The sequence below is a fragment of the Mastigoproctus giganteus genome, chromosome 2, assembly GCF_048544385.1.
Source record: "Mastigoproctus giganteus isolate SK-2022 chromosome 2, ASM4854438v1, whole genome shotgun sequence".
Classification (NCBI taxonomy): domain Eukaryota; kingdom Metazoa; phylum Arthropoda; class Arachnida; order Uropygi; family Thelyphonidae; genus Mastigoproctus; species Mastigoproctus giganteus.
The window spans coordinates 242461583-242485813 of record NC_143576.1 but is presented as its reverse complement, the minus strand read 5'-3'; the positions used below and the strand labels follow the sequence as shown (position 1 = coordinate 242485813).

Here is a 24231-nt window from a genome sequence, read left to right as displayed (position 1 = left end):
CTGAAAGCTCAATTAACTCTATTAAAAGAAAGAAACCTTCTCTTGGAATCGTACCTTGGTGGTGTCCAGAGCTCCAACAACTGCGACGGGAGGCTTACACCCGACGGTAAAATTTTCAACGCGCAAGACGGACATGGCCCAAAACGGAAGTAGAGTATCTCAAGCAGCAGTACCGAACGGCAAGAAATGAATACACAGCCCTGATTAAACAAAGGAAGAAGCGCTCCTGGGAGCACCTAGTCACCACAGTTGGAAATTCTGCTCCATGGGGAGTGGTCTACAGAGTAAACACACACAAACTCCCCAGGGGCGAAGTCATCCCAGCCACCAAGACGCCATAAGGCACGTATACAAAGACATGGTCCGAATCTATAAATAACATCCTTGACGCCATGTTCCATCAACACACGCCACCAAGCACCCCAGAACAAATACTACTATGTGAGGAAAACAGCACATACATCACAGCCCAAGTGGAAGACAGCTTCACCAAGGAAGAACTGGACACGCTGCAGCAAAAATAAAAAACAAGAAATCTCCAGGAGAAGATATGCTGGAGCCCGAGATCGTAAAGAAGGCTGTTGAAACCATCCCAAATGAGATTTTAAACCTCTTCAACCATTGCCTTGAAGCAGGCCATTTCCCAGCAGTATGGAGATCTGCAAAATTAAGGCTTATTCTCAAGAATCCGACAAAACCACAAGACCTTCAGGAGTCATACCGGCCCATCGTTCTTCTATCCATACTAAGCAAACTCCTAGAACATCTTCTACGCAACAGAATAGAAATTCATTACTCCAAGGCTGGCCTTCACTCTGAAAACCAATACGGCTTTAGATGGGGATGCTCCACGGTGGACGCCTTAGAGAATATCGTCAAAGCGGCTACCACTACCACCCATAAATACTTCCTTGTCATTTCAGTGGATTTTGCCGGGCCGTTTGACTCCCTCTGGTGGCCAAGCGTCCTCGGCAGACTCCGAAAAGCAAAACTACCAGCTAATTCGTACAATTGTATAAAAACCTATCTCGCAAACAGAACAGTAAACGTCAGTGCTCCGTATTGTTCAGCCACACGACCAGTCTATAGAGGATGCCCACAAGGCTCAGTACTTGGCCCACTTCTCTGGAACGTGGTGCTCGACAGCTTTCTAAACCTCGACCTTGGTAATGTGAGGTCACAGGCCTACGCGGATGACCTAATCCTGATGCTGGCGGCAGACTCAAGAACTCAACTAGAGATCTCTGCAAACCGTGCTATAAATATCCTACAAGACTGGGCCACCCAAAACCACTTAAAGATATCCCCAACAAAAACGTGCTCCATTCTACTTAAAGGTTCCCTCAATATCAGAAGGCCTCCCCAGATAAAGATTCAGGAAACAACAATTAAGCTTTCCACCGAACGTAAATATCTTGGTATTCTGCTGGATAAAAATCTGTCATTCACACTCCATCTTACTTACCTCCGAAGCAAAATCAAAAAATACTCCGCACTAATAGCTAGAGTCACTCGTCGCGACTGGGGGCTTAAGAAGAGGACCCTAGCCCCCTTCTATAAGGCAGTCTTCTTACCAGCAATAACATACGCATCAGGAGTCTGGTTCCACAAGGCGGTAACAGCAGTAAACAAAAGGAAGCTAGAGACCATTCAACGTTCAGTCCTACTGACAATCTCGAGAGCCTGCTGTACTGTAAGCACCCACGCACTCCAGGTCCTCTTGGGCGCTCTCCCCCCTGGACCTGGAGATCGTCCGCTGTGGGTTGCTTTATCAACTATCCAAAGGCAGAGCAATCACCTGCCTAGACTACACAACTGATCCGGCGAACGATCGTAAACTCGAGAAAAAACGCCTTCTCACCCACCTACAGCAGGCCTGGCAAACCCGCTGGACGACTTCGACAAAAGGGGAAGTCACCCGAAGATTCATACCGGATAATCAACTAGTTTTTCCCAAAAGCCCAAACTGGTTTTCACCGGGACTGCTGACATCTTACCTACTCACGGGACACGGCGCAATAAGAGCAAAACTCTCCAGTTTCGGATTGAGTGACACCCCTCTCTGCCACTGTGGACAGCCAGAGACGGGAGAGCACCTCATGCACCACTGCCAACTATACGAAGACCTCCGCTGCCTCTTAATAACTAGAATACGTTTCTCGCCAATAAACCAAGAACAATATCTTCTGGAGAGCGAGGACAATTATAAAGCCTTAACGCAGTTTGCGCAGGATCTTCTTACTAGAAGAAGAACATACCCACAACCTTAGCAGGAATTTTCCCACTAACTAACCAATCGTCATCCATAATAAAGATCCTTAGATGTGTCAACCAAACAAAAACCTTACAGCTACAATCTGAAGAACAACTAATCATTAACTTAACCTGGATTTGACTACTGGCTTAAACTGGAGTCATTATCTGGACTTGACCACTCACACGGACGGGACAACATGTCCCAGGAATGGCATACGAAGACCTGACAAAGACATTATGCAGTTTGCTGCCGAAACATCATTAGGCGATCTGAACCGGGTACCCTCACTCGGTTCACTTTCTTTCCCTTCCCTTGGCAGGGGATGTTTACTCTGTACCTCCCCCCTGCCATCCCCTATCTTCACCTGGTGAGGCATGGGCCTGCCTCACCGACTTTTGGGGTTATCTTCACTATTGACCCCATATTTCTGTCTTTCATCCCCCAGTCTTCAGTCTCCCTTCCCTCTCTAGTTATCTTGCGACTAGCGTTTGACCCTTGTCAAAACTACACAAGCCCCACACTAAAAAAAGGAAACAAAAAAAAGAAAAAAAACTCCTTTTTTTTTTAGGTCCTAGCCACTGAAATCTCAGGAAATTAGGTGGCAGGACCTGCCAGAGTAAATAGTAAATCTCTAAAATACTGGTGTACCTGGTCTGCCTCCACGAGGTATAGTGTGGGCAACGGTGGGTCTCATTTGAGACCCAACGGCTAAAAGACCAGTTGAACAACGGTACAAAACATTACATTACCACAATATCCATACACTTATAAACCTCTGGCCTCTACAGTGTTCTGTATCACACCACAATGTACATTACGCGGAGATAGGGGAAGCCCCTGGTGCCGTTAGACCCTAAACACACTATACACTATACTATATGTGCTGCCACTTTATTAGGTACACCCCTGCTGTGCACACAAATGGTTTGTCCCACAACGTTGCAAGTCACATGACCACAGTTGTGGATATAAATGCAGCAGAACAACCTTTCTAGTATCAGCTACCCGTACAAACTGTAGCAAGAATGGGGAAAAGGAGTGATCTAACGGACTTCGAACGTGGCATGATAGTAGGTGCAAGACGTGCTGGACAAAGCATCTCTGAAACGGCAGTTCTCCTGAACTTTTCACGCACCACAGTTTCAAGGGTGTATCGAGAATGGTGCAACGAACAGAAAACATCCTCTCAATGGCACTCCTGTAGAAGAAAATCGCTTGTTGATGAGAGAGGTCATAAGAGAATGGCTAGAATTGTGCTAGTAAACAGATGGGCCACAATGTCGCACATCACGTCAGAATACAACCTTGGTGCCCAGAACAAAATATCGCAACGCACCACTTTCGCACTTTGTCTGGAATGGGCTGCAACGACGAACACATCGCATACCTTTGTTATCAATGAAGAACAAAAGAGTACGCCTCCTATGGGCACAGCAACACTAGCACTGAACTATCGAGGATTGGAAAACAGTTGCTTGGTCTGACGAGTCGACGTTCCTGGTGCATCATGTTAATGGAAGGCTAAGAATTTGGCGAAAACAACATGAATCCATGGACCCGTCATGTCTGACGACTACTGCGCAAGGTGGTGGGGGCAGTGTTATGTTGTGCAGAATGTTTTCTTGGCACATGTTGGGTCCATTGATACCCATAGATTCACGTCTGAATGCCACATCATACCTAAACATTGTTGCTGACCAAGTTCATCCGTTCATGCTGACAGTTTATCCTCAGTCAGATGGTTACTTCCAGCAGAATTATGCGCCGGTGCACAAAGCCCGAATCACTATGGAATGGATCCAGGAACATGACAATTACTTTTTTTTGCTGCAGTAGCCCGCTCTGTCCCTGGATCTCAATCCCATTGAACATCTTTGGGATGAGCTGGAAAGGGCTGTTCGCTACACCTCCGTCGAATCTCAAGAAACTGCGTGACACACTGATGTCTGCATGGTACTCCATTCCTGCACTACGTTTTCAGCATCTTGTTCAATCCTTGCCTAGACGAATTCAGGCTGTTCTGAAGGCTAAAGGAGGCTCAAGACGCTACTAGGTAGGTATACCTAATAAAGTGGCAGCACAGTGTATTTCTTTAAATTCTCTTTATTGTGATTGTTTTTTTTTTTTGTTCACTTCATGAAAGTATATACAAGGTTAACTATATTGGTTATATTTTTATCGTTTCCACAGCAATCCCTATATAAATTGCAAAGATATGCGCCCAATCGATTTAAGAGTGTGGTAGATGGGAAATAAATTATCAGGTAAGGTATTTGCATTTTCTTATACTGTATCTCATTATCATAGGGTATTAGCTACACTTCGGACTTCAATTACGGCGCCTCCGTAGCCAGGTGGGCAGGAGCAGCAGTGCGTAGCACACGCTTCTTGATTAGACCGGGGTTCAAGCCCGTCACCACCAAATACAGAGGATGCGGAAAGGTCAGGGAATGACCACCGCATATTCCCGGAGCAATATGGCTTTAGTTGCTAATACTCCTAAAAACCAAATAACAACAACAACAGTTAGCCGACCTACGTAGCATAGATAAGATGTCAGTGGTTCAGTAGGTAGTAAAATTCCGAGCGTGATGGGTAAAAGGAAGGATTTATCGAACTTTGATAAAGGACAGATTGTCGGAGATCGACGAGCTGGTGCCTCGATTTCCCAAAAGACTGAGCTGGTGGCGTGTTCGAGAGCCGCCGTAGTTAAAGTGTACCAAGACTGGCGTCAAAATGGTAAAACAACGACCCGACGGAAAAACTGCAAAGGTCAGCGAAAGGTTGATGTTAGAGGTAAGTGCCGTGTCCGACAACTCATACAGTCGAACGACGCAGTACTGTTGAAGAGTTGACTACCCAATACAACATGCAGCAGATCTGGCAGGATAGGTGGTCAGAACCCACAAAAGGGGAAATAACGAGGAAATTTCTGCCTAATGTCGGAAGGTTATACCCAAAAACACCATCATGGTTTCACCCTGGACTGTACACTACGTATCTTTAAACAGGTCATGGGGCCCTGAATGCCAAACTAAACAGTTTTAAATTAGTAAACGATCCCCACTGTGTCTGTGGGGAAGTGGAGACATGATCTCACATAATGTACAACTGTGAAAACTGAGGATCTCCGCTGCCTCCTGACGACAAAACTGACTTACATCCCTCGCGACAGGGAATTAAACCTGTTGGACTCGCAAGAGGAGTATAAGGAGTTGACAAAATTCGCCCAGGGACTGTTCACCCGAAGGACACTTATTGTTATCTACAGGGATCAAGAACAGGCACCACGACAAAACTAACCATCCTTGGACCCAACCAAATTGGCCCTCACCCAGATACAAGACTTTCTTTTGGGACCTGCTCAAGATTAATACCACGGACATGACAAACCAGAGATGGACTCCAAACACCGGACTGCACGGATGGGATTTATCCCACGAATGACCTTATAATTGGTCTGATCCCTGCTGGGATCAGACTTGGACAACCGGACAGATCGCACCTCTGCTGCCAAATGCTACTGGGCTATCTGAATAGGGTGCTCTAACCTTATTCACTTTTAATTACCAAACCCCTGGCAGGGGGAGGAGTTTTTTTTTTTTTTCCTTCCCTGCCGTGTTTTTTTTTTTTCTCCTTAGCCATGCTCCCTTGCGTGGCCCTTTGCCTCCACTCTCCGGGCGGGAGGGGGAGGTGCTTCCGGGCTCCCCCTGTCGCCTCCCCTCTCTTCCCTCTGGTGGGGAATGGGCCTGCTCCACTGATTTGGGGGTCATCTTCAGTCTCCCCGCCCCTCTCTTACTTATACTCTTACCCAGCCTTCAGTCTCCCCACCCCTCTCTTACTTATACTCTTACCCAGCCTTCAGTCTCCCCACCCCTCTCTTACTTATAATTACTAGTGTCTGAACCATTGTTAAATTGCTTGAGCCTTACACCGAAAAACTTAATAACAACTATTCGCATAAATAGTACTAATTTTGGCTGACCCCTACATATAATGGTTTTTTTTATTATTATTTTTTAATTATTATTATTATTTTATTTATTTATTTTTATTATTTTATTTATTTATTTTTATTATTTTATTTATTTATTTTTATTATTAATTTTTAAGGTCTTAGCCACTGAAATCTCAGTAAATTAGGTGGCAGGACATGACAGAGTAAATAACTGTAATAGTGGTTTACCTGGTCAACGTTGTCCATGAAGCAGTGTGAACAACGTTGGGTCCCATTAGGGGCCCAGCGGCTAAATGACCAGAGGAACAACGGTATACGACACTAGACATGTACAAAATCCATACACTTTTAAACCTCTGGCATTGACAGTGTTCTGTTTCACACCCACAATGTATAGCACGCGGTGATGGGGGAAACCCCTGCTGCCGTTTGTCACTAAACACTCTACAACATGGGCCAATCCGAAACAATATGTGGCATTAACATGCGTCGCACGCTCGCACGTATGGGCTATACCAGCAGACTACTCCTACTGCATCCTCTCCTAACCAAGGTTCATTGGCGAAAAAGACTCGCCTGATGCAAAGAGCATGCCCAAGTTGGACGATAAAAGACTGGAAGGTGTGCTGGACGGATGAGTAACGTTATTTACTCCACACCGTGGATGGTCGTGTCAACAACATGAGGCTCTTGATCCGTCATGCATGGTATGAAACGTGCAGGTCGGTGGAGGCGGTTGTATGGTGTGGGGAATATTTCACTGGCAGGAACTTGGACCCCTGTTGCATGTGGAACAACGTATCAGTGGTGTCCGCTATCGGGGTGTACACAGTGATGACTGTGTACACCCCGCTATGTTACACTTTTTCCCGAATGGCGGTGGTATCTTCCAAGATCACAATGCGTCGAGCCATCGGGCACTTGCTGTGCAGAAATGCTTTGAGGAACGCAGTTCTGACTTCCAGCATATCGACTGGCCTCGGAATTCTCCCGATATCAATCCCATAGAGCACTTGTGGGACATTATGGAAAGGCATATGACGCGTCTGGGTACACCAATCAACTCCATACCTGCATTGCTGAGTGCATTATACACACAGCTTGGTTGGCAATACCTCCTGAACGCTTCCGACATCTTGTTGAATCAATGCCACATCGGATAGCTGCTGTACTGCGTGCAAAAGACCTAGGAAGTATTAGTAGGTGGTCGTAATTCAGTGATCACTCAGTGTATATAATACTGTATTGAAATAATAGATAAAATAATGAACTCAGCAGCCTTCGCAGTTAACACAGCGGTTAAGATCGTAGTTTATCCACATCATGTTCGAATCCCAAACACGATGTGGAATTCTCAGCTGTTTATTTCACACCTTAGTCGAGGTTAGCTTATATCTCTGAACTTCGTGTATTGTTTCAGCATAGAGGACATCTTAACGTGAAATAATGACCTGTACATACATGCGCTTCGTTGCCTTGCCACCTGTGCAGTCGTGGTATAATCACAGTTGGTATAATCACAGTCCTCTTCATACCGGGTGGAAAAGACCTTAAGTCAAATCACCTTCAATAACGCGAGGAATTTTTATTAGCCCCTTTTCACAAAAATGAAATCTAATCAAAAATTAAACGAAACTTAGCAGTTTCAGGAGAGGGTAGCATGGTTTTTATTCCCGGAAACTCGGGTTTTTCATCCAGAAAAGAAACAGAAAATCGACCACAAACACACGCAATTTACAGACAGTATACACGTCGCAATATGGCCTTAATCGATGATGCTCCTAAAATCCTATTACATCAACACTACATTATCTCCCGAAAACTCGGGGTTTTCGTTCAGCAAACAGTAAATCGACCACCGAACACACGAAATCTACAGATATATTATACGGAGCAATATGGCCTAAGTTGCTGATGATCCAAAAACTTGACCTAAGTTGGCCTAGGATGCTGATGTTATTATTGTTGTAAGAACAATAACAACAACAACAACAACCCACGAGGGCTAGTTTGCTGGCGTACTGAAATCTTAGGCTATATTTCGTTAGTGTACATGATAAGTCTGATATTGGCTAACTCAATTGAAGAGACCATCAAGAATTTTCCCGGCTTCTGAAGGGATTCGAAAACTGATCTCTCCAAAGGAGTGAGAAGAGCCGAAATATATAAATGAGGTCTCAGCATCATCCTATGTAACATCATGTGCATACATCGTCTTATATTATATTTGCAGATCAATATTAGAAGGATAGTTTCATAGTAGTCGTCAGTGTATGCCTTTGTTATACCTCGAAAAAGAAGAGCCACAAACCATCCAATCCCGGAGTTTTCCCATCCTCGACTGATTCATCAGCTCTTCTCGCTTTAATTGGAGAAAAGCCGAATTCAGACAAGAAGACAAAGAAGCCAAGAGACTGTTACATTCTAATGATGCATTTAGCAATATTAGCATTAGTGACTAAGGTTTATGGGCAATCAGGCCGTTCTTTATCCTGGCAGTTGCTTCCCCCCTCGTTAAGGAATCGACACAAATTATTTTTGCAAATATTGCTGCCTCGCCCAACAGCGACATGATTTCTTTAGCGATTTGTATTGGTTTCTTAGCCCATAGGATGTCTTATTCGGTACACGTGTTTATACGATTGGGTAGTTAAAATACAGCACCTGCACAGTCACATCTGAAAGAAGGTCGACCAGATAAGTGTCATCTAATTTTAATCATAGTGTTCTGCAAATGCTTTAATTTACATTTCCATAACAAATCCAGTTTTTAAATTTCAATGTTGGAGCCCATACTTACCAACATTCCTTCGTATATCTCATGAACAAGTTGTACTGTACTGATTAAAGAATTTTCTGTCTTTTACAGTGCACATTTGACCATGCGTATGTAAAGGACCCTCACTTTTCCCAAATAAGATGGATATTGAAAGGTGGAATTTGAAGCAATGGACCCTGAATTTGTCTACAAATGCAATACAGCCAATCAATGCACATTTAGAGAACATCCAAAGGAGCATTTAGAGTTCAGAAAAACCTTGAATGGAAACATTCGAATCGAATATAATTTTGTTTTATAGCTAAGCGAACTGAATAAAAAGTTGAAGGTAGAAAATACCTAACCACTTTCTTTTCAGTTTGATTTTAGTACAGTATTTCGAAACTTTTGTTCGATATTATAGCACTAATTATCCTAGTTGCACTTTCATAAAAATACACAGGCATGAAATATGTGCTATTTAAAAATAATAAAGAAATAATGTTTTAAGGTGTTTTGTGACTTACTTTAATCTTAATATCAATTAAGCAGAAATTTCGAAGTTGCTTTATAGGAAAATGAACAATTAATTTTTAAATGACAACTTAAAAACACACACACACCAATAAAATTTTCTTTTACAACTAGACCACGAATTGCCATTCCCAAGGTGCATCATTGAGACTGAAAATGCAAAGCCACTTCCCAATATTTTGGGACGTGGCACCATCTATCGATGACAAATTCAACCACAGCATTATGAGAATACTTTTTGAAGATTTACATGGCACGTCTGTACTCAAATTATTACAAACTTCCTTCTCCTTGTAACTTCACCCCAGTTTTCTTCATCTCAATCATTGGAGAACTCTCCAATGAGTTCTCTTGCAGCTCTAAGCCTCATTACAATTACCGATGAAAAAGAATCTGGCGAAATTTAGAGATCAGCTACTTCTGTTAAGCAAACAAATAAGGAGTTGACATTCGTGTTCACGAACCTGATTAACCTAACAGAACTCTTTAAACTAAGTGATGCCCCGGCCATTACCAACATCCTATCTTCACAGGAACTTAGTTAAGTTATATACTGGTGTGCAAAACTTAAGGACCAACACTATTTCTATAGGTTACAACCACAAAATCTTTACTTAAGGTACTCTTTACTGATGAGAGTAGATTCAGTCTCAGCAGCGATTCTGGACGTCAGCTAAACTGGCAAGAGGATGGCACACGGTATCACCCCAAGCATCACTGAAAGGGATCGATAAGGCGATCGAGGTGTTCTCGTCTGGGGAGGCGTTATCATGGATGGACGTACACAACTCCAGTTACTGGAAGGAGGTACTGTAACCGGTGGACGCTACTGTAACCAAGTAATTCTTCCACATACGCGTCTGCTCCGAAGTGCCATTGGCTCAGAGTTCGTGTTTATTGATGATAACACCACACCCTATCGCACTGCAGCTGTGATATGTTTTGGAAAGTGAGCACACTGTTCGTATGGATTGGCCTGCCCGTTTCCCCCTACCGATCTAAATGCCATCGAACATATATGAGACGCGCTGGGGAGACGCCTAGCGGCACGTCCACACCCACTAGAAAATGATCACCAGCTGAAAATGGCGCTGACAGAGGAATGGACGATGTTACCGCAAGAACTGGTAAAGAAATATGTTGTCCGATGTGTCTATCCCATACCTCTCTATGCCGCAACCATTTGGTCCTCTGCTCCCACAACACACTTCAACAAGTTCCTCAGCCTGGAATACTGGCTCCTGAAATGGCTCAACTGGCGGACTGGCAACCAATACACCATTTCTAGGGCTCAGTTCTACATAAATCTGGAAGTCACCCCATGGAAACAACAGATTGTGGCAGCAAATCTTCTTACACTTGCCAGACTAATCACAAGACGACTCGACACCCCTGACATCACTGATTTAATAAAAACTCCACGCATTGCCGGAAGGAATCAAATGGACCCAAGGCTCCCACTCACAATCAGCTTGAACAACCTGAAAGGATTGAGACGCATGTTCCCAGGAAACACGGTAGATTTGATGAACAATCTAGCCATCGACCTGGATAGATTCTGCGAACAGCATTCATACAGACGTCAGAAGCTAAAGGACACATATGCAAACATACACTTATGAGACGCCACCAGAAGGAAAATGCCACCACAATGCATCCCGTTAAAGATAGGTGAAGCCATCACTGGTCCTCTCTTACTTAGAATCTACTACTCCAAAGACGCCTGGCTGCACTATCACGTTCAAGATTGAAGAATTGAAGAGATACCACGTGTAACAACCGGTGAAGGACTGCCTCATTTCTTTATATTTTGTATATTTCCCTCATGCTTATGTAATTTATAGCAATTTACAGAAAATAATATCCTTTAATTCTTTTAATTATGTAAAATAATAAACACTAAGTTCTGTACCTGTCGGGTTAAGCATACATGGGCCCCATGTAACCGCCAGGCACATGTCCCTGTCTTAACCTCTGTGTGTAATATCAGCCCCCTAGCTTCTAGCTGTCCAGGGGGTGGCTCTTTGGCAGAGCAATAAACAGATTTAATAAATAAATAAATAAAAACTTATCAACAACGTTGTTCTAAGTATGGACAGGTGGAGCAAAGTCTGCATCGACATTAGGGGTGGCCATAACCGTGGAGAACCCAGTGATATCTCCGGTGCCGCAGCCCCCGAAATTGCCAATTTATATTGTATATTTGTTGTATGTAATTCATTATATACACTAGTGTGCAAAACTTAAGGGCCAACACTATTTCTAAAGGTTACAACCACAAAATCTTTACTTAAGATACTCTTTACTGATGAGAGTAGATTCAGTCTCAGCAGCGATTCTGGACGTCAGGTAATCTGCGGAGAGGTTGGCACACGGTATCATCCCGCAAACGTCACTGAAAGGGATCGATATGGCGGTCGAGGTGTTCTCGGCTGAGGAGGCGTTATCTTGATTGCACGTACACAACTCTAGATAGTGGAAGGCGGTGCTGTACCCAGTGCACGCTACTCTACTAAGGTAATCCTTCCCCATGTGCGTCTGTTCCATTGGTTCCATTGGCCCAGAGTTCGTGTTTATGGATGATAACGCCAGTCTCCATCGCACTGCAGCTGTTGATATGCTTTTGGAAAGTGAGGACATTGCTCGTACGATTGGCCTGCCCGCTTCTCCCGACCGATCTAAATCCCATCGAACACATATGGGACGCTCTGGGAAGATGCCTAGCGGCACATTCACACCCACCACAAAATGTTCAACAGCTGAAGATGGCGATGACAGAGGAATGGACGATGTTACCGCAAGAACTTATCAACAACATTGTTTTAAGTATGGACAGGCGGTGCAAAGCTTGCATCGACATTAGGGGTTGCCATATCTCCTACTGAGGACCACCTCTTTCCTTTGTTCCATCTTTGGCAGTGATGCATCTGTATCATGTCAGTCAGTGCTATACGGCCAATTTTGAATAGAGTCCCTCTGTACCGTTTTGTTTCCGTTGTGTCTCGATGTTCTTTCCTTCATCATTTCTTTACCTCACGTCGTTCCTTTGGTAGGCTTTTCCCATATCCAGGCCACTCCTATGAGAAGCTTCAGGTGAAAACTTGACTGGTCCTTAAATTTTGCACACCAGTGTATAAACACAAAGTTGATTCGGAGAGAACTGCAGAGGTGGAACCTCATGACAGACAACTTGACAACAGAGCGGGTCTAACAAGCCCCACTATCCAACCTATAGAGAACCAGCAAAACCACAGTGCCCATATGCCACCCAAACGGGCACCTCTGTTCCCCCCTCGCTCATTATGCATCCACAGGGAGACCAATTTCTCAGTTCCTATTTAACAACTATCCCTTCCACAGAACTTGGAACAGCCTTGTGCTGTTACTGCAGAGAATCTAACTCAAGCCTCTCCTCCCCCGCTAGGAGAGCAGTACATGATCTCCAGGTTGCCGTGCACAAGCCATTCAGACAGCAGTTGCTAGCACAAATGCTGACAATCCCCCAGCATTAAGTCTTCCACATGCACCATGTCAAGTCCAAGGGAATGAACGCCCTTAATTTAACTGCTAAGCGTCAACAGACGGAAAATTCCATGGAAACTCCGGCTCAAGCCAGTTTTCAAAACCTACAACATTACAGCAGTGACTTCCAGTGCCAAGCTGTTCATCACTAGGCTGGCACCGACTCCCCAAGCAACTGCTATCAAAAGCTTCCTCTACATAGAGCTTGGCATAAAAGTAGCTGTTAGAGCCATCAAAACCAAATACCCATCATGTTCCTCGTTTGTTTTGTCTTGCCCTGCCCTCGAGCGCATATTCATGAGGGCGCATCAGAGAGGACCCAGCAGTATGGCGGATGGGTGTTTTAATTAATCCATTCACTAAAACAATAAAAGGTACCAACCAAAGGCCTCCTGGTGTACACCAATAGCAATCAATTAACAAGAGACAAATGGATGTAACCAAAACATCAGTAACATTTTTTTAAAAAAATGTTAGGAGCCTTGTTAACAAGCTACATACCTTGCCAGCCCTGTTCCTACAGGAAGACATTGATTTTCATTTACATCTCGGAAACTTGGTTGATGAGGGGAAACACCTTGGAATGCTCCCCTCGTCCACTCATTATCACTATTGCAAACTCCAGGAAGGATAAGAGAGGAGGTGGTGTTGCCATTTTCTAAAAGACCTCTTTCAGGCAGATACATGTGTATAGCAGTAAAACTCCAACTATTAAGCAATTACTGCGATTTTCAGCAAAAATAAAAAGGATCCAAATCTGTCTTGTGTATCTCCCTCCAGGACACAGCCCCATCAATCAGAGAGGACCTTATGTCATGGATATCTGTTAATCTTCGCCCCGATCTCCAAACTGCCATTTTAGGGGATTTAAATCTGCCTCTGCCAAGGTACAAGGATGCAAGGCAACAGAATGAAAATACCTTGCGGACCTGGGGGCTTAATCCACTTAATACACCACCGGAAAGGGGGGAATGAAGTCCTGGACAGCGTCTACCACAATTTTGAACAAATACAAACCAGTGCCTATAACTCCAAAGTTGTGTCGGATCCTTCCAATAGTGTTTTAAATTACACAGACACCTGCAACCTCCGTCGGTGGGACCAAATCCGCGGACCTGGTGCGTACAGTAACTAAATTTTCAACCGATCTAGTCAAGCGAAATGTTATCCTTACTGAACTTAAAGCATTTAATTGGAATAATCTCTGCTTCAAACCAGTGGGAGAGGCAATTAATGCCATTTCTAATGAATTGAGTCACACTGCTCTCATTGGTGGGTCGAAGAAAGCAGTTGCTGTCTTCGACGCACCAATAGTGGTGGTTCAACTCCGAAACGAAACAGCTTTTACCTAAAGCAAAAAAGCCTACAGAACCTGGAAAACGTATGGTTCCATGCTAGATCATACCTTATAACAAACAAAGAGCGAATTTCCTGCGCGTTCGGAAGAAGGCACATCGTAAGCACTCGTATATCGAGAGAAGGCCTAGGCATTCCAAGCGCATAGTTTCCACACGTGGGCGTCAGGTGTAAATGGATAAAGAAACCATAAAACTGTGGGCACATTCAACCCTTCCACCCTGACCAGGAACATCATCTGCCCGTCCCTGCAGCGGCCATCACAGATAAGGCTAGGACTGGGCTTGCGCATGTTAAGATCTCAAGGGAAATGATTATGAAAGCAATAAACAGCAGCCTTTCCAATAAATCTACAGTTGGTCCCAATGGATTACCACTCTATTCTCATAATGTACAGTGTGTATATGAATGACCTGATACATTATATCTTCAAAGGTGTCCTCGAGACTGGTATCACACGGACAATTTGAAATGTCTATCATGCATTACCAGTTCCAAAAATTAACAAATCGAAAGTCCCCCACGGCTACAGAGCAATATCTGTTTCCTGTGGACTACAAAAAGTGTTTGAAAAAACGATACAGGCCATCTTAGTCGATCACTGCTTAAATGAACAACCACAGCATCTTCATACTGCTATTCCTAGGAAGTCTACGCTGTCAAATCTATTAATAACCAGCTGGACAATCCAAAAAGCCCTAAACTCTAAGAAACAACTTGAAATCGTATTCCTGGACATACAAGCACCTTTCGATACACTCAGCACAGCAGAGTTAGTTAAAAATTTGAAGCGTTATTTCAGAATCGAAGGCAACCTTCTTGATATCCTACATCAACTTCTCATCAACATGCAATTTTTATTAAATATGACCATACTACAGGTTGGAGAGGACCACCACGCCCTTTGTCGGCATTCCACAAGGGAAAGTTCTTTCATCATGGCTTTATGCCGCAGCATTAGAGCCCTTCCTTGCGCAGCACCCACACTTCATTTCATACACTGGTCTTAAAATGCTGGTCACATCCGACGATCCAGCAAAAGTTGAGGCAATCGTCTATGAAAATCAGATAGTACTGTTCGAACTTCAGGATTACACGTGCCTTGAGTGACCGGGGTTCAAGCCCGTGACTGCTGAATACGGTTCTTTTTCTTGTATTCTGTCTATTTTGTGAACTCCTCTCACCGTTTGGTCGTCCCGGAATATAAACAGAAAATTTATTTATTTATTTTAATGAAATTATGCTCACAATAATTGGGACCGCCATTAAAAAAGGTTCACACCCACACAATGATTTGGGATTGAAGTCGAATGACGGGCTTACTTTCATAGATCACCTCAAAGTGGCCAGGCTAAAAACGCTTGCGGCGCTCTGGGTAAATCGGCAACAGTTGGTCGGTCTTATGCTTCGAGGATTCCTTTTGGAATACATCCGAAGGAATTTGACACCTATACCGCTCTACGCTTCGGTACTCTGGTCAGGAGCCTCCTCCACTCAACTAAAGAGATTTCTTGGGGTTAAATATTGGCTCATGAGATGGCTAAACAGGGAGATGGGCTACCCTTTTACCATCTATAGGAGCTCTATGCAAACCTTGGCACGAAACTCTGGGAAACCATCATCAAAGAAAGGAATCTGCACACCTCGGCACAACTTCTATGCCGCCAAATGGATTCGCCTGACATCTGGCGATGTCAGGCGAATGACAACAAACTCTCGAACCTCGGAATGAACCCGGTGCAGTGCAACGCTTTGTCCACAATCTTCCCTGCAAAACATGCAATGCCCGCACCGAAATAACTATAGTTTTTGTGATCGGCGTCACCACAACTCAACCAAACTGTACCGTTTCAGTACTCCTGTTTTTATAGGAGCATCTTTTCACATCCATTTATTCCCCCCCCCCCCCCAGTGACCTAAACAGTGAACTGTACGAGAACCAAAAGGGCTACGGACTTGTAGCTGGTAGCGTTTTGCTGCTCTTAACAGCCACAAGCTGACCAAAAATAATACACTCCCGATTAACCGTAAACGCCGTTTATCCGAAATCTAAAGAGAATGGAGGGAAAAAATAAAAAGTCGACTGGTACAAAAATAGAGCGGGGAACACGTTCCCAAACTGAAGCAAGGGACCAACCAGAGAGTATGCCATCTACAAAGGACACCGGAGAAGAGAAACCACCAGAAGTTCCCCTGGATCCTACCTTGCCTGAAGGCACAGTGTATGAAAAATCTCTAGCCTTGAAGACGGCATTAGAGAATATTTTCAAAGAACCATCAAACAGAATTACAACAGGTATTAGATCGCAGATTGCAAACATTTTCAGTAAGATGGAAGCCATGCTGATAGAGACCTTCTTAGAAAATGAAAAGGCAAACGTGAAGATACAAATCTACGAACAATGTGGGGCAAATCAAATGCAACAGCGTGCCCCCACATATGCCCAGGCGCTGAGGAATGGCTCAAACCAGTTACAACCAAACGAAGAAGGGCAACAAGAAAAAAGGCCACCACTCTTGAAAACACCAAACTTGGTGGTTCTCAGACCGACAACCCTGGAAAACACTGAAAATGTCCAATCCAGCGAAGAACTAAAGGTTAAATTTATGAAAGAGATGAAAGATGACTTGAGGACAACTAGAATTAAAACAATAAGAAAAACAAGAAGCACAGGACTAATAATAGAAACAGAAAATAAGGAAGATATACAGGCAATAATGGAAAACCCAAAACTTGTCAAGTTAGGGCTAACAGCGGAGCCGCCAAAAGAGCGTGGGCCTTCAATTATAATATTTAATGTAGACAAAGACGTAACGCCTGAACAACTAGCAACTGAAATTGTCACCAGAAATCTAAGGAATTTAGCCCAGGAAGCACAAAAAAAATGCACGGTAACACCAAGGTATTCAACCAATAGGAACTGGGTAGTTGAACTAGACCCATCTGCATGGCAACAGCTGAAAAACTGCAACAGAATATATATAGAATGGGGATCCCACCGGTTCCGGGAGCATGCAGCAGTGCCGAAATGCTTTCGGTGCTGCAAGTTCGGACACACAACCCACACCTGTACTCAGACAACGCCTACTTGCGGCCATTGCTCTGTCAAGGGCCATGAGTACAAAACTTGCCCCAACATGGAACAGGATCCAACCTGTGCCAATTGTAAAGCAGCCAAAATGGAATACACACATTCGATCAGAGATCCAAACTGCCCAGTCTATATCAAAGCAAAGGGTCAATACCAAAAGAGAACCGACTATGGAGACAAACAATAAGAAATATAATACATCCAAAATAGAGATCATCCAACAAAATGCGCAAAGAGCCAGAGCAATGGCAGAACAGCTAAGGATAAAAGCTGACGAAATCAATGCAGACATTCTCATACTCCAGGAGCCGTACACCCACTCTAAACGGGTGTGTGGATACCCAATCACATATAAGATAGTACACGAAGAGGAAGATACCCCTTGGGCGGCCAGACTACACAGTCACGAAAGTTAAACAACTATGCTCGTCATGGGCAGCTTGTGCCCACGTATTGACGTCGCTAGGCCAGTTCTACATAGTAGCACTGTACTGTAGACCGGGGGAGGACATTACCCCAGCTACACAATACCTTCAAGCTTTAGTAGACATGCTCCCGGACCAGAAAATAATCATAGGGGGAGATGTCAATTGCCGATCCCCCACCTGGCACAGCCTGACTCCGGACAGAAGCGGAACTCGGAACGGGCAAATACTAGATGAATACCTTTCCAACTCCCCGATCGTGGTACTAAATAGGCCGCACCAACTGCCCACGTTCTGTAACACACTGTGGGAGGCCACAATCGACGTCACGCTGTCCACTAGGAACGTCGCAGGCTATATAAAGGATTGGCTTGTTCGGGATTCGTGGACAACGTCCGATCACAGAGTGATTACCTATCAGATAGCAAGGTCACTTGACAGAGCCCCAATATCCAAGCAAATACAAAGCCGCTATGCCATTCGCAAAGCAAATTGGGAACGTTTTAAGGAAATCCTAATACCAGCAACGGCCCAACATCTAACTGAGCCAAATCAGCTCGAGGAACCCAATAAAACCCAAACTAAAGTAACCAAGATAATAACAGAAGCCAGCAATGCAGCAATAAAAAGAAGAAGCCCGATCCGGGGGGCTGTCCCCTGGTGGACCCTGGAAATTCAACAGCTCAGACGGGAAACAATTAAAAGAAGAAAACAATTCCAACGGGCAAGGCGCACATGGCCGGCCCATGAGGTTGAAGTTTTAAGGCAAAGATATAGAGAAGCCAGAAACAGCTACACAAATGCGATCGTTAAGAGCAAACGCAAGGCCTGGGAGACTTTTGTTAGCACAACAGGGAACACCGAACCCTGAGGAGTGGTATACAAGATAGTGACGAACAAACTTCCCAGGGGGGAAGTCATTTCAACCACCCAGACACCACAAGGTGATTATACCACCACGTGGCAACAATCTATAAGCAATATACTGGATGCCATCTTCCCGGAACCAATAGAGCCAACACTGCCAGAGCAACTTATCATCTGTCAAGATAATGAAGCTTACTCAACAGACACCCAGGAGCCACCCTTCACACGGGATGAACTACAACAAATGGCAACCCAGATAAGAAACAATAAATGTCCAGGCCTGGACTACTTAGAACCCGAAATTATTAAGAAGACCGTGGAGATCGTTCCAGACTTCCTCTTACACCTATATAACAGCTGCTTGGCTAAGGGCATCTTCCCCAAAAAATGGAAGACAGCAAAGGTAAAATTAATCGCCAAAAATTCGAACAAACCACCCCACCTGTCAAACTCCTATCGGCCAATAGCCCTACTGCCGGTTGCAAGCAAACTGCTAGAAAGACTACTCTGCACAAGGATAAATCAGCATTACCAGGCAGCGAAACTCACAGAGACATCGCAATACGGATTCAAGCAGGGTTCGTCTACTGTGGAAGCTTTGCGTAGCCTATCGGAATCAGCAGCAAACTGCAATAATAAATATCTTCTAGTCATCTCCGTTGACTTCGCTGGGGCGTTCCACACCATTTGGTGGCCGAGCGTACTGGCAAGACTAAGGCAGGCACAAGTGCCGATCAACTTATACTCGATAATTAGGTCATATCTCTCCGAGAGACGCATCATCGTGGAAGCACCTTATGGTAGAGTGAATCGTGATGTCCGCAGGGGCTGTCCCCAGGGTTCTGTTCTGGGGCCGCTCCTGTGGAATATGGTTCTGGACGAGTTCTTGGCTTTGCACCTCGGTGATGTGCGCTCCCAGGCCTTTGCTGATGATTTGGTCCTCACCATTGCTGCAGATAGCAGGGTCCAGCTAGAGGAAAAGGCCAATCAGGCAATGCTGATATTGCAAAACTGGACCAGAACCCACTGCCTGACGATATCAACAACAAAGACGTCCTCCATCCTGCTAAAAGGCAAGCTTGATATACGTAGACCGCCACAAATAAAGGTGGGACCTACCACAATAAAATTAGTGACCCAGTTAAAATATTTAGGGGTTATACTGGATGGTAATCTTACCTTTAAACACCATCTAACGTATATCAGAGCCAAAATTAAAAGATACTCTGGATTGGTGGCTAGGATCGCCAGGCGGGACTGGGGGTTAAACCAACGCACCCTGTCATTGTTTTATAAAACAACCTTCCTACCCATCATCACTTACGCCTCAGCAATATGGTTTCCCAAAACAGCAACTGTAGCAAACCGACGCATCCTTGATGCAACGCAAAGAACCATCCTACTGACAGTTACACGTGCTTGTAGGACAACCAGTACCCACGCACTGCAGGTCTTGGCCGGAGCTCTCCCCCTTGACTTAGAGATCACGCGCAGGGGAATGAACTACCACATAGAGAAAGGAATACCTTGTACACACCATGGCTATACTGTGGACGTTAATGCACCACAAAAAAAATGAAAAGACAAGACTGCAAAAACATCTGATGCAAGTTTGGCAGGAGCGCTGGGCCAACTGAAATAAGGGAAATATCACCAGGAAATTCATTCCGAACATCGACAGGATGTACCCCAGTCCCCCAACTTGGTTTCAACCTGGCTTATACACCACCTATTTATTGACTGGTCACGGGGCCTTTAAAGCCAAGCTAGCAGCGCTGGGGATTGAGGTGGATCCGAGCTGTGCCTGCGGAGAGCTTGAGTGCTGGGAGCACATTATGTATGATTGCACCCATTATGAGGACCTCAGGTGCAGACTGATCACTGCAATACACTACCTCCCCAAGAACTTGGAATCACATCTATTGGACTCACTAGAGGAATACAGGGAACTAAAGGAATATGCCCAAAAACTATTTGGTAGGCGTAAAACACTGATAGCCATCTACAGAAGATAAAAATAAAAAATAATAAAATAAAATAAATAAATAAATAAAAAGAGACACAGAACACGCGTGGAGAGAACTCAAGGAGAACCTCCCTCAGGAATCTGCTCACTACTAATCATCTAAAACCAGCGATCGCAAGAATAACCCCATGGAGATGCGGATCTTCCCATGATGAAGAGAACCACAGCCATTGCTAACAGACTAACAACGGACCTGACCAGTGTTCATAGCTGTAGGACAAATCTGGATACCAAACGCTACCAATGACAGAAGACCGACGAAGATAGAGAAACTCCAAGTTTCTGCCTCAACGGAGCCATATTGGCTCAAGGCTCTGTACTCTCTTGTGCAGTGCAATTCTTTTACTCCCACACCCAGCAGGGGAGGGAGGTGACGGCTTGCTGTCTCCTCTCTTCCCTGCCACACCATTCCTTCCCTCTGGTGGGGCATGGGCATGCCTCACTGAATAATTGGGGGTCACCAACCCTATCGACCCTCTTCTTCCTATTTCACCCCCCAGCCTTCACTCTCCCCTCCCAGCTCTTTCTCTTGCACAGTGTATAGCCCTACACGTCCAAATTTAAAATACACCAAAAAAATTTCGCCCAACCTTTTAGGCAGTTCAGAAACAGGCCTTCAGCGTCAAACCCCATATTAGCGCTTTAATGTAAGTGAATTAAAATCAACCGCGGTCGTTCCAATTTTATTTTAGGTCCTAGCCACTAAAATCCCAGGAAGGTAAGTGGCAGGACCTGCCAGAGTACAATTGACTCAATGGTAACACCCGGCTAGCCTCCACGTGGCGAGGTATGGGCAACGATGGGTCCCATTAGGAGCCTGGCGGCCAATAAGCCGGATAAACAATGGGCACAACATATAACACTACTCATGACCCACACACTTCTAAATCTCTGGCTTTGATAGGGTACTGTCACCGATACGTAGAACATTCGCGGAGATCGGAGAAATCCCAGGAGCCGCTAGACCCTCAATATACCTCATACCATACCTCATACCTCATACCCTAGATCAGTGTTTCCGGCGAATACGTTCGGAATGTATAACTCCTTGCAAATTGATGTCTCATCTTTCTGCAGCTCTAAGCGCTATAGACAGGACACCCTAAAAGAAGTCTATAAACATGAACAATAATCATTATGTGGAAAGAATTCGCTGGATTCACCGTTTTTTATTATTAATTTATTATTTCTTGAGTTGCTTTGTTTTATATTTTCGATGTGTTTTCATTTCTTGTAATTCCAGTCAATGTAATCAACTCGAATTTGCGTAATGTACACCCTTCTAGGCTGTTCCGGGGGTGTCCATTGTTGTGGAACTAAAATGAGGTTAATAATAATAAAAAAAATAATGACCGTCTAAGAGTGTGCAATGCCTTTAACACGGGGTAGGCGATTATACTGGGTGTCTCAAAAATATAGGTACAAACGTTTAGGGGAGGTAGGTAACATCTAAAGGAATGTGATTCGCATAGGAACCCATAACCGGAAACGTCACCATAACTCGGTACACGGCGCTGTTCATTAGTTCGCGAGAGGGAAAATTTCTGGTTTACTCATTCAAGCAGTAGTCGCCGCACGAAGAGCATCCATCGATATACGAACTGTGAGCTGGCAGACATGCACCTAGAGTATGGATTAGCAGAGGACCCACACGGTGTGCGCGCCCATGCGGCACAACATCGCTTCGCAATAAATGTGTGGGCAGGTATGGTCGGTGACTGCTTAGTCGGCCCATACCTGTAACAATCCCGCATGAACTCTGCTAAATATCGGATCTTTCTTGAACAAGTTCTACCAGGGTTACTTGACGATGTTCCCGCAAATGTGAGACGCAACATTTGGTTTCAACATGACGGGGCGCCTGCCCATTATGGAAGGTGTGTTCGTGACCATTTGAACAGGCGTTTTTGGCGTCGATGGATTGGCCGTGGTGGACCCGTTGCCTGGCCCCCACGCTCACCTGATTTACCTTGATTTCTTTCTGTGGGGGCCCCTCAAATCTATCGTGTATGAATCGCCTGTAGAGACGGAAATGGATCTCGTGGTGAGACTCGTCTGCGCTGCTGCTACTGTCAAAGAAACTCCAGGTGTGTTCGACCGCCAATCCATGCTGCGTCGGTCTCACGCATGCATCGCGACTCAGGGTGGAACCTTCGAGCATCTGTTGTAACATCATGAAATGCATCCATCTCGTACTCCATTGTTAATATTATGTCAAATAAATGTTTGCCACTAATTACTGTCCTGTGTCATTTCTGCTTCTTGTGCCTCTGCTGCTACTTTCCCATGACGTTTCCGGTTATGAGTTCCTCTGCGATTCACATTCCCTTATGTGTTACCTACCTCCCCTAAACGTTTGTACCAATATTTTTGAGACAACCTGTATACAGCTGACGGGCTTTGAAAGGTGTCGGATCATTGGTTATCAGAAGCTGGTTGGTCAACACAGCAAATCCCTAACTGTGTGGGCTCTGGTGACATCTGGGGGGATCACCATCGACTGATTCGCTAACTGGCGGCAGACAAAATGAAAGAATTCGCTAGATTTCCAACAACACAGTAACGTCACCTCTGTTTGTAAGCAGCATCTGCAGTTAATTGTTATTATTGTTACGTTTTCGGAGCATCAGCGACTTACTTCAAATTGTGGATTATATCTGTGGAAGCGTGTTTACGAGCCGATTTGCATGTTGTGCGGAATGAAAAACCCACATAACTGACGGAGAAGACGACTCCATCCACCTGAGATAGGCGAAAAACTGCTCCCATTGAAGAGGCCTTTAGCAGACGAGAACGAGAAGTGCGGCTGCATTTTTGTAGTCCGTTCATTGTCTCGTCTGCATTTCACGCCATGCCATCATTATTAGTGTCTACAGTACTGCAGAGAGAGAGATGCATTGGGACAAGAATGGTAGCGTGTTGTCTTCAGTGACGAATCAAGTTTCTGCTTGGAATCCAGTGACGTCCGTATGTGCATTTGGAGACCAGTCGATGACAGAAGTAATCCAGCCTGTGTAAGTAAGCTGAATACTGGGTCAACACTTGAAATGATGGGATGGGGCGCCATCAGTCGCAATAGCCGTTCTTATGTGATCATCACGGATGGATGGCACATTCATGGAAAGACATTATGTTGAAACTGTTCTGAGACCAGTGCTGCTCCCCATTTGTACGTTCAATCCCCAACGCTAGTTTTCAGCAGGATAATGCCTGTCCAAAAATGTCTCTCATATACTGACGGCGTCTACGCGATGTGGAAATACTTCCTTGGCTTACAGATTCACCAGATCTACCGCCCATGACACATAGAGGGCTAATCAACATTCATTGACCTCCATCTCTCAACCCAGAAAAACTGTTGTTCAACTCACAGCAAAAGTGCAAGAAGCAAAGTTCAGTGTTCACCAAGGTGACCTTCGCCACCATTCGACTCCCT

At 44.7% G+C, this 24231-nt stretch overlaps 2 protein-coding genes across 2 annotated transcripts in view; both read left to right on the top strand.

Moving 5' to 3' along the window:
- The window catches only part of LOC150090316 (immunomodulatory peroxidase-like), a 49310-nt gene extending 40114 nt beyond the window's left edge, over positions 1–9196 (top strand). Inside the window, exons 14-15 of the mRNA XM_090390260.1 lie at positions 4448–4521; positions 9085–9196. Of these exons, the coding sequence (XP_090246386.1) occupies positions 4448–4502 (55 nt within the window). The 3' untranslated portion in view covers positions 4503–4521; positions 9085–9196. The remainder of the gene's footprint in view (positions 1–4447; positions 4522–9084) is intronic.
- Positions 1–24231, top strand: part of LOC150090315 (immunomodulatory peroxidase-like) — a 196393-nt gene that overhangs the window by 59001 nt on the left and 113161 nt on the right. The window lies entirely within an intron of this gene.